This window comes from Rana temporaria, chromosome 2 (genome assembly GCF_905171775.1).
Source record: "Rana temporaria chromosome 2, aRanTem1.1, whole genome shotgun sequence".
Classification (NCBI taxonomy): Eukaryota; Metazoa; Chordata; class Amphibia; order Anura; family Ranidae; genus Rana; species Rana temporaria.
The window spans coordinates 271,322,653-271,342,838 of record NC_053490.1 but is presented as its reverse complement, the minus strand read 5'-3'; the positions used below and the strand labels follow the sequence as shown (position 1 = coordinate 271,342,838).

The 20,186-nt window shown below is 42.1% G+C and overlaps 1 protein-coding gene across 1 annotated transcript in view; it reads right to left on the bottom strand.

Moving 5' to 3' along the window:
* The window catches only part of MFSD2A (major facilitator superfamily domain containing 2A), a 39,479-nt gene extending 23,646 nt beyond the window's left edge, over window positions 1-15,833 (bottom strand). Inside the window, exons 1-5 of the mRNA XM_040336972.1 lie at window positions 15,588-15,833; window positions 6,646-6,774; window positions 6,366-6,490; window positions 887-1,010; window positions 707-785 (exon numbers count right to left, since the gene is read on the bottom strand). Coding sequence (XP_040192906.1) covers window positions 707-785; window positions 887-1,010; window positions 6,366-6,490; window positions 6,646-6,774; window positions 15,588-15,662 — 532 coding nt within the window. The 5' untranslated portion in view covers window positions 15,663-15,833. The remainder of the gene's footprint in view (window positions 1-706; window positions 786-886; window positions 1,011-6,365; window positions 6,491-6,645; window positions 6,775-15,587) is intronic.
* Between the last annotated feature and the right edge of the window lie 4,353 nt (window positions 15,834-20,186).

Below are 20,186 nucleotides of genomic sequence, written 5' to 3'. Positions count from 1 at the left end.
CTTACACTGACCACTAACTATGCCCCTTTCTTGGCTTCAACTTGATTCTTGTATGTCTGTGGCCAGTCAGGCACTGACCACAATTACATAGAAATATCCAGGTGTGCGTGTGTGTGTGTGTGTGTGTTAGGCTGCATTCACACCTGAGCGTCGGTCGTTCAGCGTTTTTTTTGGCGTTTTTTTCCGGCGTTTTGTCGCGCGTTTGCATACAGCGTTGCCCGACGTTTTTGTACTTTGACATTTTTTATTTTAGCCAATAGGAAAAATTATCATCTTTTCATCACTTGTTGCTATGTTGGTAGATTTTTTTAATCTTCTGCATGGGCGACAAGTTCTATTGATTAAAAGCGACGAAACGCCCGTAGCAAACGCCCGTTGTCGCGCAAGTTGCTTGAATCGAGCGTTTCCATTACTTTCTATGGGAAATGGAAACGCTCAAATACGCCCGATACGCGTGACAAAAAAGGGTCCGGAACTTTTTTTGGCGATGGGCGTCAGGCGCATCAGAGTTCAGATGTGAACCATCCCCATAGACTTTAATGTATTTTGGTCCCTCTGGCGTTTGTGAGCGTCGCGCTACAGGCGACAAAACGCCTAGGTGTGAATGGGCCCTTACAGGGACAAAAGTAATTTTCAGAAAACTTGTGTAGTCAAGAAATGTCATTTGTCACGCCATATAAAAAAGGCAGCATGAGAAAATACTTACGGTATCCTGTGGCAGAGTCACGATCACTTTGCTCTTTGCTGATGAACATTGTAAGGGCTGAATAAGGGACATGGAAACACTGCAGAACAGAAAACTCAAGTTAGAGGGACATACAGAATCTCTCTACCCATTAAACAGATATGACCATAGACTAACACCATGCCCTGCCCCAATCCTCACCGTCACAAGGGTCTGGAAAAGGCAGTAGAAGGTTAGGTACCACACCAGCTGACCACTAGAGATGTCGGGCACATACCAGATGAGGAAATAACAGATGACAGCAAAGGGTGTGGACAGAATTATCCTGCATGCAAAAAAAAAAAAGGAGGATAAGAAAGAATAAGAAACAAAATTATCAGAAAAATATTTCTCTAGCAAGACCGGTGTCTCATTTAGATAAACTTAACCCAAGTGCATCTGCTGTGGTGCATTTTTAATAAGAATTTAAAGTGGAGGTTCACCCGGAAATGTTAATTTTTAACATTAGATTGAGGCTCATTTTGTCTAGGGGAATCGGGTGTTTTTTTTAAAAATCGAAGCAGTACTTACCGTTTTAGAGATGTATGTTCTCTGCCGCTTCCGGGTATGGGCTGCGAGACTGGGCGTTTCCTATTTGATTCACAGTCTTCCGACAGGCTTCCGACGGTCGTATCTATCGTGTCACAATTTTCCGAAAGTAGCCGAACGTTGGAGGGCAGGCGCCGTATAGAGCCGCACCGACGTTCGGCTGCTCGTGACGCGATAGATGCTACCGTCGGAAGCCTGTCAATCAAATATAAACGCCCAGTCCCGAAGACCATACCCGGAAGCGGCGGAGAAGATCGCTCTAAAACGGTAAGTACTGCTCGGATTAAAAAAAATAAATAAATAAATAAATAAAAAAAGCTACCCGATTCCCCTTGACAAAATATATTCTATATATTTATATTCTAGAAAATGCACTGGGGGGCGACTATGCTGCTGTAACATGCTGGGTAGGCAAGTGTGTGATCCCACCAATTTATTTTTCTTCTTACTTGTTAAGATTTTAACTTTTCTGCCCCAACTAGATTTTTCTTAACAGATACTGCAACTCGTCACAGGATCTCAGTCTAAAATCGACCATGCTGTGTACTCGTTACGGCTTTTATGTCAGTCCAAGTTATGTAGACTGTAACCATTACACAATACGTGGCAAAATGATTTGCTAAAATAGAATACAGCCTCTAAAAACACGTTGCAAGGCACCACTTCTCATGCTTGTATTGGTGGGACAGAAAAACAAACCTAGCCATAAGCTGATCCATAGCCATTTTAAATTCTTTCATGATGCTGCGTTTTTTGTGTGTGCGATTGTTCACCTTGCAATAGCTAATATTACCATCAATGGGATGTACATGCCAGGGAGAACAAGCGCATTTCAAGTAGAAATCCCCCCCCCCCCTCGTTTATCTTCCGGATAAAATGGGAAGGAGTTACATCTTGCGGCAGGTGATTAATAGGACAAAAATGTAAAGGATTCTCACCAGCGGGCATACAGACAGTGGTGATCTTGTCTTAGGACAGAAAGGAAGGGAGGATCATTTTCCCAATAGAAACAAAGCCAGTGATAGTATGAGAAGTTTTAACCCCTCATTAGCAGACTTTTTTTTTTTTTTTTTAACTGCCGACTGGGTCTCTGCTGCAGAGTTTGCTCCTTACTTCTCCTAAAGACCACCTTTAAGAAAGAGATTGGCCTCCGAACACATAAAAATAAAGAAGCTTGCCATTTCCCTATTCTAACCTATGCATGTGACATTTTAAACCGTAAACTGACTTTTTTTTTTTTATATATATATATATATATATATATATATATATATATATATATATATAATAAAAAAAAGTCAGTTTAAAATGTCACATGCATAGGTTAGAATAGGGAAATGGCAAGCTTTATATATATATATATATATATATATATATATATATATATATATATATATATATATATATATAATATCCGAAGGACCAGTTCCCTTTTCATATCAGAATTTTTGTAACCCAAAAAACAAATAAAAAAATGGGATGCACACACAGCTGACATTTTTCTGTATGCATTAGAGCAATTTGTTTTTTGGTTAAAAAGTATTTAATTAATAATGCATTTTCATGATCCAGTTCCCTTTTGACATCAGAATTTGTAAGAATAATTTATATATCAGAGATTTTTTATATATATATATATATATATATATATATATATATATATATATATATATATATATATATATATATCTCAGGATGCATACAGCAGATGTTTGCTTCACGGTCATTTTTATACAACAGTATTTTCAGAATGTAATATTTTTTATATATATATATATATATATATATATATATATATATATATATATATATATATATATATATATATATATATATAAATAAATAAATAAATAAAAACAACCCCCCCCACACACACACACACATTTTTTTTTCTGCATGTTAAACCATCATTTTTATGACTGAATTCATTTTTTTCACAAATTAGAGATATATCCATCTCATACACACACACACATTTTCTTTATGGAAACATGTTCTGGTGTGCAGGAGGGAAAAATAATTACTCCTGACAGATGTAGATCTGAGCAATGCGTACTTAGGTTAAGTTGCAAGTTATAATTTATGTTATGTACATTTAATAGCCGGAGTATGCCCCACTGCTCACTCATACCCCTTTAAAAAAAATGCCCCATTGGCAATGTTTTGTACCCCAATATATAATCTCTCATAAAAAGAGAATCTTCAAATAAAATATATAAAATTCATAAATAAAATGTATCTTCAAATAATATATATTTTCATCATCCAGTTAGTTGCCTTTCGATACTCGAAAATTGTCACAAAAAAATTAAAAATAAATAAAATAGCGTATAGCACCACATTTTCTGTATGTTTTACACTTTGTCTTTTTTTTTGGTTTTTTTTTTTACTACATCCATTGTTTTAGACGGCAAACTACAGCATTAAATAGAAATGTCATTTTCATTATCCCCAGCTGTTTGCATCATACAGTGTTTAACTATAATATATGAAAGTACCCTGGATAGAACTAAGCAAATATTCCACATGAAATATATAGAAAGGTTTATGTGTGTCCTGTATTAGTGCTGTGTTACGCGACGTCTAATATATACAATGCCCTTTAGTAACCCCAAATGTCAGTCAATGGCTTAACACTCCCACTACAGTGATGGGTTCCTGAGGCTGGTTGCACACACCCAGCTCTTTGATTGGTGGAAATAGGTGGTGTGTTGTGCTTTAGAAAATGTTCCCGCCTCCCCTTCCATTTTTATACGTTAACTCATTTGTGATCAGGAGAGGGACACGTCAGAAAAGGAAGCTGGCGTGTTCGAGTATCACAGCGCAGGAGCACCACGTCCATGGGCAAGTGTTTAACCCCTCGAGCACTGAATCTAATCGACTGCTCAAGTCTGAATCATAACTAAAAACGCAGAGACATGACAGCATTTATCAATGAAGCACAACATTTTTTATTTTATTTTGGCTCAGAAGTGCCTTACTAATTATTTCTTAGATTTCATAATAAAGGAATGCAGTGCAACCCTTGTAAACCCCCATATGCACTCATTAACCTTTGATACTATAGTAAATACAATTATGCTATTTTTAGGCATACTATGCAACACTGAATGAATGAATGACCTCTACACAGAAGCACATGTATACTACAAGTCAAACAGTCTGTAAAATATATATTGTGTACATACAGTCAATGTCCTTGTATGATCTCCATTTACCGATAACACACAGGTCACCAATAGCTCAGGACCCAGTACACTTTCCTTATCACTTCTAACGTAATACACATTCCGCTCTTCCAACTACCCTGTGCTTCTATATATTACCCTATTCTCCCTTTCATCTCAAACATCAACAGCACACCTAGCCTTCCTCTCAATAAATAAAATAATGTTTTTTTTATCTGCAGATTTATGAAATCCACTGTTCAGCTGGCATAGGTGCCAGTCTGAGAGAATTAGGGTATTCATGTCATCACCCACCCCACATGACCCTGCCTAATTGGTTGCTATGGGTTACCACACTTGGCACCTTGCTCTTTTTACTGCTCATAGAATCAGCCCAGTAGGGTTACTGAACAGACAAGATCACATGGGCCAAAGCTGTGGCAAGGCTGCATTGCAAATGGTTTTCTTGGTTAAACAGCTTAATTATGTTAAAACAGACCATCATTCGTTTTTTGTTCTGTACTTGTTTTAACTTTGTATAGTAAAGCATTTTTTTTCTGCCAGTAAATGCCATATACAGCTCACTTCCCATTTCTTTTCTGGTAATTAGACTAGGCTTATGACAATGCACAGCTCTCGCTCGCATGAGAGTTTTCCAGGAAGAGGGGGGGGGGGGGGGGGAGTCATAAGAGGGCCAATGAAAGCTGCAGCATTGGAGGTTTGCCTCTGTGTAAATCCAGAAAGTGAACAGGCAGCAGCTTCAGCTGCCCTCAGGAAAAATGATTGCAGCCAGACTCCGTGGAGGGAGATTTCTGCAGCATATTTGGCAAGTACAGAATCTCAGTATATAGAAAATATGCAAAGTGGTTGGAGGGAAGCTTCAGAATGGCAAAGATGTTTTTATTGCAGACTGCAGTTCCTCTTTAAAGTGGAGTTCCACCCAAAAATGGAACTTCTTTTTTAATCTTCCCAGAAGATTGCCCGGGCACCCACAGTCTCAATGCCGGTGATCTTACGATATGGTTCCGGCTAACGAGATGGTTCCTGTAAGGACTGCGCAATCCTTGCCGACGAAAATCCCCAAACCTCGGCCGGCATCCAGGGCGACGTGGAATTCAAGGAAAGTGGCCAGTCGGCCTCACTTTGCTCGGACGGCTCGCTCCACTCGCTTGGCCTCCTAGCTCTTTTTAACATCCTCCAATCCACGGGGATGTTAAGGAATGAGCCTGGATACCGGCCGAGGTTCGGAGATTTCCGTCGGCAAGGATAGCGCCTGCGCAGTCCTTACAGGAACCATCTCGATAGGGGAACCTTAACGACAAGTCACCGAGGAGAGGAGCAGGGCCCAGGGATAGGCAAGTGCCTGATTATTAAAAGTCAGCAGCTGCAGTATTTGTAGTAGCTGCCGATATAGAGAGATATATATATATATATATATATATATATATATATATATATATATATATATATATATATATAAAAATTTATTTATTAGGCAGAATGTTTGCAAGGAGCATGGAATGATGTTTATTTTAGGGCTCATTCACCCAGCTTGCAAACTAAATTGTGTGCATGCTGTGTAGGGGCAGCGAGGAGTGGAGCAATGCGCTGTTGCAACACACTGGTTGTCCCCCCCCCCTCTTACTTTGGCAGGTTATAAAATGGCAACTATGCAACGCACCTTGTTGCAGAGCGCTGTAGTGAGTTACATAAAATGCACTTTGCCTGTATTTTTTACACAGCGCACCTTATGGTTTTATATGTGCCCTTGCTTTGAGTCATGTAGCCAAACCAACACGTTTGCAAGCACAGTAAACATAGATAAGGGCCTCTTACTTGTGCCTACCACTTACTCATAAAGCTCTAGTACCGATTTAGATTTTTATATATTCAGAACATTTTTCATATAATTTTCTTGCACTTACCATGGCACCAGTCGGCCAAATGGCGTCCAAGAGCTCCTACTAACAAAAAACCCAACCAGCGGGTCGGTGATCGCATCCCACACCCTTCCAGTAAAAAGGATAATGGAAGCATTAAACGGACTCATCTGCAAGAAAACCAAGAGGTTGTTTTAGGTCATTACTTACTGTAAAACAATATAGAATAGAACGCCTTTATATTTAGATAAATGTACTTTCTATAGTGGGATAGTTATGAGATTTTGTGTATATACACGCCATAGCCAGCGAGGGCACCATTTACCTGTACTACATCAAGTAGGTACATCTGCAGGAAGAATCCTAGGGCACATCCGGTGATCTGATATGGAGCTCCACCAATGGCAAAACAGATCTTACTGCACACCGACAGTTTATGTTTCCCTCGATGTCTCTGAAAAGAACAAATCCACAATTGTTGCTTTGAGTACTTTGTGCACATCGTGTACTGCAATACAGAGCTGTAGTGGTGGAAGCCAAATATGCAAGTCACAAGAATGGAAATATTAATACCCTTCCAGACACTGTGCCAAGGTGAACTGCGTATGCCAAGAGCTGATTATAGAGTGGCTTGAAATAACCGGGCACCAAAAGGTAAACTGAAACTGTGCCCATGCTCTTTTGACCTGAATAACTTTATTAACCCATTTTACCAAGGGTAGCCATACATTGGGCGTTAATGACGTGTCATTTAAAACATTAGTAAAATAACTTCATTCTGCCCTATAAATAACAGTTAACCGGTGCAGAAGTTATGACAGGTCCATTCAAAACTTGTTAATGCACATGCATTACGTTAAGGCAGTCTATTTGCTAGGAATAGGCTGTAAGTGTGCCACAACCGATGAAGAAAAAAAAAAAAAAAAAAAAAAAAAAAAAAAAAAAACGCATGACCGCCCCCCCCCCTTTTTTAAACATAAAAAAAAAAAAAAAAACATGCAGTGCACCACAACGCACATATGTGAATTTTGGTTTTCTGAGGTGTTTGACGCTACCGCAACATGCTGCACATTAAGCAGGTGGCAGCACAGGTAGGCACAAATGTAAATGGGCACTCAGGCCAGTGCAAGTATGCGGCAGTAATACAGGAACAATGACTATTTCTGGCTTACATAGAAGAGGAAGGGATTGTCGTCAAGCTTTCTGTAACTGCCCAGGTAGCAGGAAGTCACAACAAAAATCCAAGCGCACCTTGGTAAACAATAAATGCGTTTCCCACAATGTTATAATAGTAACTTCTAATGAAAAGCAACTAATAACCTGTTTGCTTAGGTACACCCTAGTCCTGCTGTTTGTAGACAAAGCATACAACAGACATACCCAAAATATCAGATTGTTATTTCCCTCCCATTTTAATGAAACAGAATTCAATAATACCATCAAAGCATATACAGAAAAAATAAAGCCAACTGCATGCTTTTTATTCCTGTGCCAATTCCGTTATTCCTGATGGGAATGTCTTGTTACCTGCTGATTAGCACGGATTTCAAGTTAGACAAAACAGGAAATGCCGTTTTATTTTCTCATAATTTATAACTGGCCTTGTAAAAAAAGTCAGCCTGAAAATACCTGTCACCTACAGCAATCAGATTCCCAATCATAAAAAGTAGCGCAGGAATGAATGTGAATTTTCCTTTCAGTTACTCTTTGAGAGATAGAGAGATAATAATAAATCTAGATAGAGATATAGATAGAGATATATAATCTCTATCATAATACATGGGAGCTGACTTCACTCTTATAACCCTGACGGGCAGGTTTGTATTCAGGGCGTAGCAAGGAATGTCTCACCTTGAACTAAATATTTAAAGAATAAATAAGCCAACAGAATACATAGTAGGACAGCCAAAACTTAAAGCCCGACTCCAACCATGTTTTTTTTTTTATTTTGGAGTTTTATTTTGGAGTTGCAAATAGTATTTTTTATATTTTAGATTGTGATCACCTTGTACAGGATTTCCCCTCGCTAAAGCTAAATCTCAGCCGGTTTAACAGGGACAGACCAAGATTCGAACCATGTATGGGCAGGTTGAATGTACCCAAGTTCATCGATCAACTTGGGTACAACCAAATTGTCGGATTTTACATGCGATTGTTAGCAGCTAATATAGCCGCTAGCAGTAATCGGTGTTCTTCCAGCGGAGGTGGATTCCCCCACCGGGAGAACACAATGGTTGCAAGAAAGACAATGGCTCCGTCTATGGCCAGCTTAAAGGGGTTGTAAACCCTCGTGTTTTTTCACCTTAATGCATCCCATGCATTAAAGCGGGGGTTCACCCTAAAAAAAAAATATTTTAACATTACATTAAGCTCCATTCTGACATTGACTGTACGCCGATTTTTTTTTGCCGTACATACCGTTAAATCTTTATTTTCCCCCCTGGCTTCTGGGTATGAATCCTGCAGGACTGGGCGTTCCTATGCACAGGCTTATTGATTGACGTATGACATAAGCTTCCTCCCGGCGCATACGGCCGCGTCACGAGTTGTCGGAAGAAGCCGAACGTCGGTGCGCAGGCGCCGTATAGCGCCGACTCGCAGTCTGGCTTCTTTCGGCAACTCGTGACGCGGCCGTATGCGCCAGGGGGAAGCTTATGTCATACCTCAATCAATAAGCCTGTGCATAGGAACGCCCACTCCGCGGGAGTCATACCCGGAAGCCAGGGGGGGGAAAATAAAGATATAACGGTATATACGGCAAAAAAAAAAAGATCAGCGTACAGTCAATGTCAGAATGGAGCTTAATGTAATGTTAAAAGTTTGTTTTTAGGGTGAACCCCTGCTTTAAGGTGAAAACATTTCCGACACTGACCAGCCCCCCCGTTTTACTCACCTGAGCCCGACCGTTCCCACGGTGGAGACGCGCTATACCTCTCTGCCTGTTGTCTTAACTCTTGATTGTATAGATTGACAGCAGCGCAGCTATTGGCTCCTGTTGCTGTCAAATCCAATTTACGCAGGTACCGTGGTCAATTTTGTGTCTATGGATGCAAATGCTGGACTTGGGAGAGCCCCCGCACGGGGACCCCAAAGGAGTGCATCTTCTAGGTGGTTTCCCGATGCGGAGGGAGGAGCCGCAATCGCCGTTGAGGGACCCCAGAAGACAAGGATCGGGGCCACTCTGTGCAAAACGAATGCTACAGTGGAGGCAAGTATAATATGTTTGTTAGAAAAACAAAACACAAGGGTTTAGTAACCCTTTAATCTATGCACTGTTCTAAAGGATTCCTCCATCCACACAAACAGTGCAAATTGACAAATCCATCCTGCTGAGCCATTATACTGACAGCTGTCACCTGGCAGCAGCTGTCAGAATGCCTGAATAGCACCTGCATCTGACTGGATGCAACCTGCTGATTGGCTGACAAATTTGACTTTTCATGCCTGGGATGTTGGGTGGAAGCAGGCTGACACTGCCACCCATGTGGTGAATTTCATCCACATTGATCATAAACAGACCAATATTTGCATAGGGAATGTGCAGCTTTACTGTCCCTGTGACACCAGGACAAGAAGTAGAGGCTACAGATGTCAATGATAAAGGAAAGAACAGACTGCAATAAAAGCATAGTGAGTGGTTTAATTCCTCCTTCAATCTTGTAAAAATATGGTTGTCTGACTATGTTGGAAGAGAATTACTATCGCTTGATAGGAAATAGGGGAAAATTTCCCAAAAAAAGGTAAACAGGCAGTAATAAAAGCTTGCCAGGGGCTCTAACCCCCTGGTGCCCAACCTGTGACCTGAGGACCATATGTGGCCCTTTGATATGTGATAAGTGGCGGTGATCTTTACTAGCCACATGTAACATGTTCCCAGTTTCATATGGTCTTCTGCAGCATATCCCCAGTCGTAAATGTATCCTGTCCACACTCTCTGACCATCATTTCCTCTATGAGGTCTTCAGTTCCTGATAGCCCTCTCAAGCACTACATATATTGAACATTATGTGTGGCCCTTTGGTGATGTCAGGGGCCCTATAGCTCGTAGGTTGACAACCACTACCCTAAGACTCCTTTCACACTGGGGCAAAGCGCCTGAAAGAAGCCTTATCAGCAATCCCAATGTAAAAGCCCAAGAGCTTTCACACTGAGGCGCAGCGCTGGCAGGGCGTCAAAAACAAGTCGTGCAAGCAGCTTCTTTTACATAGTTACATAGTTAGTCAGGTTGAAAAAAGACACAAGTCCATCCAGTTCAACCACAAAAAAATAAACAAACAAAATAAAAAACACAATACAATCCCATACACCCAACTCCATACCCACAGTTGATCCAGAGGAAGGCAAAAAACCCCAGCAGAGCATGATCCAATTTGCTACAGCAGGGGAAAAAATTCCTTCCTGATCCCCCGAGAGGCAATCGGATTTACCCTGGATCAACTTTACCTACAAATCTTAGTACTCAGTTATTTTATGTACATTTAGGAAAGAATCCAGGCCTTTCTTAAAGCAATCTACTGAGCTGGCCAGAACCACCTCTGGAGGGAGTCTGTTCCACATTTTCACAGCTCTTACTGTGAAAAAACCTTTCCGTATTTGGAGGTGAAATCTCTTTTCCTCTAGACGTAAAGAGTGCCCCCTTGTCCTCAGTGTTGACCGTAAAGTGAATAACTCTTTGCAGCGTTAAATACACCGCTCCTAAAAAAGCGCCTCAATGGGAAGGGGGCTTTAACGCCAAAGCGCTTGAAAAACGCCCCAGTGTGAAAGGGGTCTTAGCAGAGCTTTACCAGCGTTTTTTGAGCGCTGGCAGTGTGAAAGTCCTGCTGTAGAATATAACTGTAGAATTTCCTCCAGATTAGAAATGAAAAAGACTGACCATACACTGAAATGTTTGGCCGCTTTGATGGACTTTTGGTGAGGGCGCCTGCTGGAAAATTTTCATCTGAACAGTGGCTGCATCCAATCAGATGCAGCCGCTGTTCAGGTATTTTGAAAAGCATCTGCAGTGGGAGACTCGTTCATCTGACCTAAATAGTGTGGATGAAGGCAGCTGGTCGTTTTTTGCCTGAAAGCCAATTTATGTTTTAGATTCAAGGTCAGAACGTGCAATCTACGTCTGAAGGAATTCAAGTTCCTTGTGTATGATACATCAAAAGATTAGAATCAGTTAAACAAAAAAAAAAAAATCAGGATGTACAACGTAGTTTTAAAAAGGAATGAAGTTTGTTATATGTGATCTCTCCAAAAGTAGACTATGGGTGAAATAGAAATCAAAGTGTTGCATAAAAGAAATCACGTGTCTGAGCAGTTATGTGCAGGGACCAGCACACACCCTTTTAACTAAATGCAAGTTCCTTCTAGGATACCTTCAAAAGATCAGAACGAGTTAAATAAAAATCAGGACTTATAAAACATAATTCAAAAGGAATGCAAGGTCGTTATACAAGAGGTCTCCAAAAGTTTACTAGAAGTCAAATAAAAATGAAAGCGTTCTAAATAAAAAGGTGTCAGCTTACAAGCACCTATCTGATCAATTACCTGTCACTATCAGACATGCCCTAAAGCTCCGTACATACAATCAGAAAATCGTACAAAAAATAAAAATGCAGATTTTGGAGTCACCATATGATAATCTGATCATTAGTACAGAGCCAATTAGGACAGTTAATCCGATATTCTTTGATCGGACATACAAATATTTTTTACGTACGATGCCAGATCGTACGATTTTCATTTAATCAGTAGATCGGTCGTTCCAAAATGCATTACAACGCATGACATTTCCAAATTTTTATTCTGTCATACGAGAATTTTTGCGATTTTAGTAAACTCATCAGATTTGACCTGAGATTACCATGCAAAAAACGGACGATCATTCGTCCGCTAATCTCATTGTGTGTATGGGCATTAGCTAGAAGCATACTCTTCAATAAAGATTTGTTGGAGATATAGATCCATCTATATCAACGGTATAGCCTCCCTTTATTTCGTAAAGCACTTTACTAAGGCCCCTTTCACACTAGGGCGGTGGGGGCATCGGCGGTAAAGAGCTGTTTAGCGGCCGAATAGTGCCGTCGTTTCCGCGGCACTATTCGGCCGCTAGCGGGGCGCTTTTAACACCCGCTAGCGGCCAAAAGTTAAAACCGCCTGCAAAGTGTTGCCCATTGATTTCAATGGGCAGGGGCGCTTTAGGAGAGGTGTATTCACAGATCCTACAGCGCCTCAAAGATGCAGCTAGCAGGACTTTTTTTACCATCCTGCCAGCGCACCGCTCCAGTGTGAAAGAAGAGGCTTTTTAAGGGGGCTTTGCAGGCGCTATTTTTAGCGTTATAGTGCCTGCAAAGCGCCTCAGTGTGAAAGGGGTCAAGTCCTGGGGAAAAAAGTGTGGGAACTCCCACCCAAGATCCACTCCCCCACCAAAAAAAAATAATATGATACACTCATATGCATAATTTCTTTCTAAATCCCGCGATAACTCGCTGCAGACCTCCGCAATGTCTCCTGGGAACAATGACAAAAGCTCCCAGGAGAGACATTGCGGCATCGAGGAAGTGACGGAATACCCACACACTACCCGATGAATCCATAAACAGGAAGCGGCCAGTAACATAAAGGATTACTAAGGTTCGCCTGCCCCTGACAGTGACTCGAGCTGGGTAGCGCCGCTTAGTGAAGGATTGGCTCGGGCAGCTCTAGTCCTGCAAAGGGAACCGAGTTCCTGCTGTGAAAAAAGTGCAGGAACTCCGTTCCCACAGGACTTGAGCCCTGCTTGGCGGACCGCGCTTGCTCAGTGGGGGATCGATCCACTGAAGGCTGGGTTTACAGCAGCAGCAAAACTTGATACTCCTCTGAAAAGTGATCCATGGTTGATTGCTTTACAAAGACATTTGAAGATAGCACACCTCAACACGACAACCTACTGTGCTGCAACTGTGTGCATTGCACACGGTTGCGGTTCAGCATCATTTGCTTGGATGGGTTGGGTTCTGTGGCACCACAGCCCACGAACAAGAATTTTCACCGCAGTCACAAATATAAAGCATCGTGGCCATGGCCGCCTTTGCAGGTTTAGGGTGGTAAAAACATGGACTCAACCACCCGTTTTACCTCCACACAAACAAGTGTAAAGTAAGTGAGCCCAAACTGCTGGAGCTCTATAGATTCTGTATACTGCTCAATATGATATCTATGCGCTCAGGCTAGTCACCAGACTAAGCAAAGTTCCCTCTCCTGAAAAGTGAGCAAGATTATTCAATCCTAGACAAATCCTGAATGTGGTTGCCATAGTAACAGTCTGGGAAATTAGCCAAACTGAACGTTGATACACGTGCTATAATACAGTATTAGTGTTCTACTATGCCCAGATAATGAACAATAGAAAGGAATGCAGGCTCATTTTCCCCAAACCTGGGACCATTGCTATTACAGACAGCCCACTCATTCCAGAACCTGATCATGTGAACCAAGAACCAAGTTCCACAAGTTTACCTGCAAAAATGCAAATGTGCCCTTGTCTGCAGGTCTTTGTACACATGACTACGTATGTATGACATGCACATCCTGGTACATTTTATGAATAGCAATCTCTGGGAAGCCTGATGACTGGAAAGAACACGGTGACCATGATGCAAGCACACTGAGAACTATAGGAAAGAACTTCAATGACAGAACAAGGAGGAAGGACACAGCTACTCTACTGTCCCCAGTCACATGGGCTGAGCTTGTACATAGAAATTCCTCATGGTGATGGAGGGAATACCCCGCCCAGGAGACCTCTCCTGATATCATGACATCACATCCAGCCACCTAAATCTACATAGTGTCAGGGCTCTGGGGAAAGGCACGTCATCCAACGTATACAGAGGACCTGGCTTTCCTCATTTCATACAAACCCATCCACATAGATCACAGCTTTATTGGCCAGGGACAGGTGGACAAGGAACGCATCTGTGGTTTAAAGTGTGTGTGTATGTGTGTATGTGTATGTGTATGATATATATATATATATATATATATATATATATATATATATATATATATATATATATATATATATATATATATATATATATATATATATATTATGGAAGAGAATACCTAGTTTGGATGAGCTTTGTTAACAATAGAGAAAAAAAAAAAAAAAAAAAAAAAACACACACACACACACACACACACACACACACACACACACACACAGAGACATTAAGACTGGGTTCACACTGATACAATTGCAGACATCGCATGTGATTCGCACCACATTCCATACATGATGGCTGTGCAGTGCAAATTCAAACAGTTTGTATGGCTGAAATCGCATTACACATCAAAATGGAGCAGGACTTTTTTTTTTTGTCCACATTGGAATCGGATCACGCGGGTGATCAGACCCATGCGATACGATTCCAAAGTTTGTACCCCCGATTTGGTGTGGGGGGGTGTCATTAAACTTTATAGCGACACCTGCGGCGGTACGCAGCATGAACTGCTTGCGAATCTAAAGCAGTGCGGGAGCCCGTACAGGAATCGCTGTAGTTCTTACAGCGTGAACCCAGCCTCAAAATAAAAAATAATAATAATAATAATAAATAAATAAATAATACAATGCATTTTCTATACACACACACACTTTTATTTATATATATATATATATATATATATATATATATATATATATATATATATATATATATATATATATATATATATATATATATATATATATATATATATATATATATATATATATATATATATATATTAGTGTGTGTGTATAGAAAATGCATTGTATTTATTACGAATAAGGAAATAATAAAATGTGTGTGCAAGAGAGATTATTATTACGAATGAGGAAATAAAAGCGTGTAATATTATATATATAAAAATATACACATTTATTATTTCCTCATTCGTAATGATAATCTCTCTTGCGCACACATTTTATTATTTCATCATTCGTAATAATAATAATAATAATAATCTCACACACACACACATTTTATTATTTCCTAATTAGTAATAATAAGAAAAAAAAAAAAAAAAAAAAGTGTGTGTAGGTATACAATATATATTTTCCACTTTCTAGTCATACCCACTTTACCCCCCCCCCCCCATCCTTTTCTTTAATAGGAATATTTTATATACATTATACATACACATCCCCCCATTCCTTTCCCCATTAGGACTATATTATAAATAAATACAGGCAGGCGGTCGGTCGGAGGAATGTAAAGAAGGTGGTGGTTGGTGAAGCTGCATTAGATATAGACGTACCTCGCCTTGGATCTTGGGCTGATCTTTCTCCCCCAGTAATCCGGTACACGAAGCGCTCTCAGACTGCTTCTCCATCCCGGGTAGAGGAAGGAGGGAGGGAGTCAGGTAATGTAATGAGAAGTGTGCCGGCTGTAGAAGAGTCTAGGAATAGGCTCGCCGGCTTCTCACACTGAGCGATCTCCTCTCCTCTCTTTAGTATGAATGTGCCAGGATGAATGGGAAACGAGGTGTGTCTGCCGCTCTGCAGACACGCCCACCTAAATTTGGCAACACACTGTGTCTCCATCCCGCCACGCCCCCTACTACTGATGTGCCTCTACTTCCTCCCTCCCACGGATACACCGCATCACCATGCTCTCTCTATAAGCCGACACCTTCCACCGAACGATGACAGCTCTCTGCATATTTTTTTTAGGACAGAAGGTACTCTCTGCTTATTTACATAACAACAACTGCAAGTCACAACATTGAATTTCCTAGGAAGAGGCCATGAAACGTTTGATGAGGAAAAATAACAGGGGATAGCAGTCTTCATTGCCTGGAGAGACGTCACCGTACGAGTTCTACAAAGTAATTCAAATCCTAAGGCTGCATTCACACCTGAACGTTTTGTCGCCTGAAGCGCGACGTTCAAAGACGCTAGAGGGGAAAAATAACATTATTCTCTATGGCGACGGTTCACATCTCCAACGCCGAACGCCGAAAGAACGCCGAACTCCTGAATTTCAAACAAGTCCCGAACCCTTTTTTGACGCGCGAATCGGGCGGCTTGGGCGTTTTACATTGATGCCAATGACCTGTACAAAACCGCGGGGAAAAACACTGCGTTTTGTCGCGACAAATCGCGGGGAAAAACGCCGCAATTTGTTGCGGTAAAAAAAGCCGCAAATCGCCTACGCCTAGGTGTGAATGCACGCCACAAACTGCGCATTTGCAGTGACATGCATTTCACTCAGGTTTTTGCATGTATCTGCGCTGCAATTTTCCTAAGCTTGCATTGTCTTCAAAGGAGCCGGTCTAGACTTAGGAAAGATCGCGACCATATGGTCGGAATCCACTCGCATGGCTGGACCGGCACATGGCTCAGCCTCTTAGTGATCAACTGAGAGCCTGAGCCGGCCGCTTCCACCCCCAGGGCTGGATTCCCAACAAGGTTACCAAGGCCAGGCCTCGGGGCTGCAGTGGGTGCAGGGGCAGCGCCGGTTGTAACACACAGCAGGAGACTGCTGTGTCACGGAGCTCACTGTGAAAAGTTCAGGCGTGCTGTGATAAAAGTCCCACCCTCCTCCTAGACCAGCTCGTGTGATAGAGCCAGTCTAGTGTCTATCACACGAGGTGGTCTAGCAGGAGGGCGGGACTTTTATGACAGCACACCCAAACTTTTCACAGTGAGCTTCGTGACACAGCAGGAGATGCCGATGTGCGTAATGCACACACCGACTGGTGAGGCTACATTGTTTGGCACAGTAAGGCTGCAATGATGGTGTGGGGGGCTGCAATGATGGTGAGGGGGGCTGCAATGATGATGTAAGGGGCTGCAATGATGGTGAGGGGGGCTGTAATGATGGTGAGGGGGCTGTAATGAGGGCACAGTAAGGCAGCAATGATGGCGAGGGAGGCTGCAATGAGGGCACAGTAATGCGGCAGTGATGGTGAGGCTGCAATGATGGTAAGGCGGCAATGATGGGCACAGTGAGGCGGGAATGATGGGCACGGGTTGGGGCACTTTCAGTTTTTTTTTGGCAGGGGGGGGCGGCATTGAAGGGCCCGGACTTGGGTTAGCAAAGGGAGTAAATCCAGGCCTGTCCACCCCCTTCACAGCCCAGCACTCAAGTGAGCACTGGAGGGGGCAGAGCAGAGAGCCAGTGACTGACAATCACCAGCTCTCTGCTCTGGGAGGTCTGAGAACCAAGCAATCAGCAGTGTTTGATCACTCAGTTCTCAGCATAAGACCCCTTTCACACTGGGGGTGGCGCCACTCGTTTTAGATGCTTTTCGGCCACCAGCAAGGTGCTTTTAACTCCAAAAAAGGGGTTAAAAACGCCTGTGTTGCGGTGCTTCCGAAGCGTTTTTCAGGCTCTTTGGAAGCGCTGCCAATTCATTTCAATGGGCACCCAAAAGATATTGCTTGCAGGACCTTTCCTAACGTCCCGTAAGTGGCACATTCAGCCCATGTGTACTGCAACTGGTCTGACAGAAGCCAGGCAATCGGCTGACTTCTGTCGATGGAGCATGACCAAATATGGTCTGTTGACCAATTCGTGGTCAGCGCTTTCAGCCAATGGCTGAGAGTGCTGACTCAGCGCTTTCAGCCAATGGCTGAGAGTGCTGACTGAAGTGTTCTGGCGGGAGGGGGTCCCCCTGTCAGAACACAATAGAACAGCAGGGGAGATCGCTGATCTAACATAGTTAGTACAGCGGCTCCTTCTGAGCTGTCAATTTTTATTTTTTGTTCAGCCCTGCTGGGTTAAAGGGGAAAAAAAATCGACTGATGTGTACTATGTACTAGGCTTAAAGTGGTTGTAAACCTTCAATTTATTTTATAAAAATAACAAACATGCCTTTACTTACCTGCTCTGTGCAATGGTTTTGCACAAAGCAGCCTGGATCATCTTCTTCTGGGGCTCCTCTGGCGCTCCAGGCTCTCCTCTTCATCGGGTGCCCCCAGGGAAAGCTTCTGGGGGCACCCATGCGGGCTCGCTCCTGAGTCCTGCTGCTGCGTCCAATGACACAGACAACGAGACTTGGCCTGCCCCACACTCCAGTGTCACAGGATTTGATCGACAGCAGCGGGAGCCAATGGCTTCCGCTGCTATCAATCTGTCCAATGAGGAGAGAGCCAGCGGCTGGAGCCACTGTGCCTGTGCACATCATTACTCCTATTCCACATGTTTGCTTTGTCCCCCACATGGCTTCTCGCGAACTGAAATCAGGACTTCTTATGGCTTTCTTTCAACAATGACTTTCTTCTTGCCACACTTCCATAAAGGCCAGATTTGTGGAGTGCATGACTAATAGTTGACTATAGATGACTAATATATTCTCCAACCTAAGCTGTGGATCTTTGCTGCTCCTCCAGAGTTACAATGGGCCTCTGGGCTGCTTTTCTGATGAATGCTCTCCTTGCCCATCCTGTCAGTTTAGGTGGACAGCCATGTCTTGGTAGGTTTGCAGTTGTGTCATACTCATTCCATTGTTGAATGATGGATTGAACAGTGCACCGAGAGATGTTCAAAGCTTGGGATATTTTTTTTATAACCTGCTTTAAACTTCTCCACAACTTTACCCCTGACATGTCTGGTGCATTCCTTGGCCTTCATGATACTGTTTGTCCACTAAGGTTATTTTTTTAAAATAATTAATTGGTCTTCCAGATATGGAAATCACTCTGTAACTGTGCTCTAATGAGTTTTTTTTTTCACATTTAGCCATTACCATAATCTTCTTACATGATCCTCGGCTGGTCCTGAAGAAGTTTTATGAGAAACGCTTTGATTTAAGAGTATCCACCATTACAAGTTATGTGATATATGTATATTATGTGCTTTATGTACTAAACTTGGATCGTATATGATATTTAAAAATCAGTCATCTCAGAGGAGATGCTGGGAATGAGGGGGTTTGTGATTTTTTAGGATAAAGTTATTCCACATATTTTTTAATTATGTAATAAAGATTTGGATACTATTTTAAATTTGTGCATAATGTCATCTGTACAAGTAAAGTCTGCACTAATATTTGTGTATGTTGAGGTTATACAAAATTTTGGAAATGGTACACAGGTGGTAGCTTTTCTTATTATCCAAGATGGATAGTGGGAATGAGCTGTGTACTGGGCTGGTTGATCTAACTTGTTTCTGAGAGAGCAGGGACTGCATGCGCAGTAGGGAACCGGGCAGTGAAGCCGCAAGGCTTCACTTCCTGATTCCCTCACCGAGAATGGCGGCGGCAGCGTCTGAGGACCGAGCGACTGCTCGACCTCGTCTGCCGACATTGCGGGTGCGCTGGAAAGGTAAGTATCCATTTTTAAAAAGTCAGCAGCTGCAGTATTTGTAGATGCTGGCTTTTAAAACATTTTTGGGTGGATCTCCACTTTAAGGCTTAGTTCACTAAGCTAACGCACCAGAATAAAGTGGAAGTTATTTTAAGCAAAGTCTAATGGGATTTGAAAAGTACAGTCACATGGCTGAACACATAAATACTTATCCATGCATAAAGCTTTGTGAAATGAAACTTTTAAGTGAATCCTGCAGATCACATCCCTAGAAAATGCAGGATTAGGGTTGCGGGGACCCAGGGACCTGTGAATGCGGTCAATTTCATTTAAAGAGTCTTTAGGCTGCTGCAGAAGTTGGTTAAATATGGAGGTAGCTGCCAGCGCCAAATCTTTAGGTTCCACTGTTTCAGGTGATCTCCGTATATGGATATTATTACAGCGACTTCTGTTCTCTTGGTCATCAAGACTATAAAACAGCTGCTGTATTTGTGTAGTGTGATTATGGAGAATCGCCTCATGCTCGTTCAGCTTTGTAACTGTGTTATATACAGTATGTTGGATCTCCTCCATACGGTGACCCAGGTCTTTGCAGAGGTCTTTTA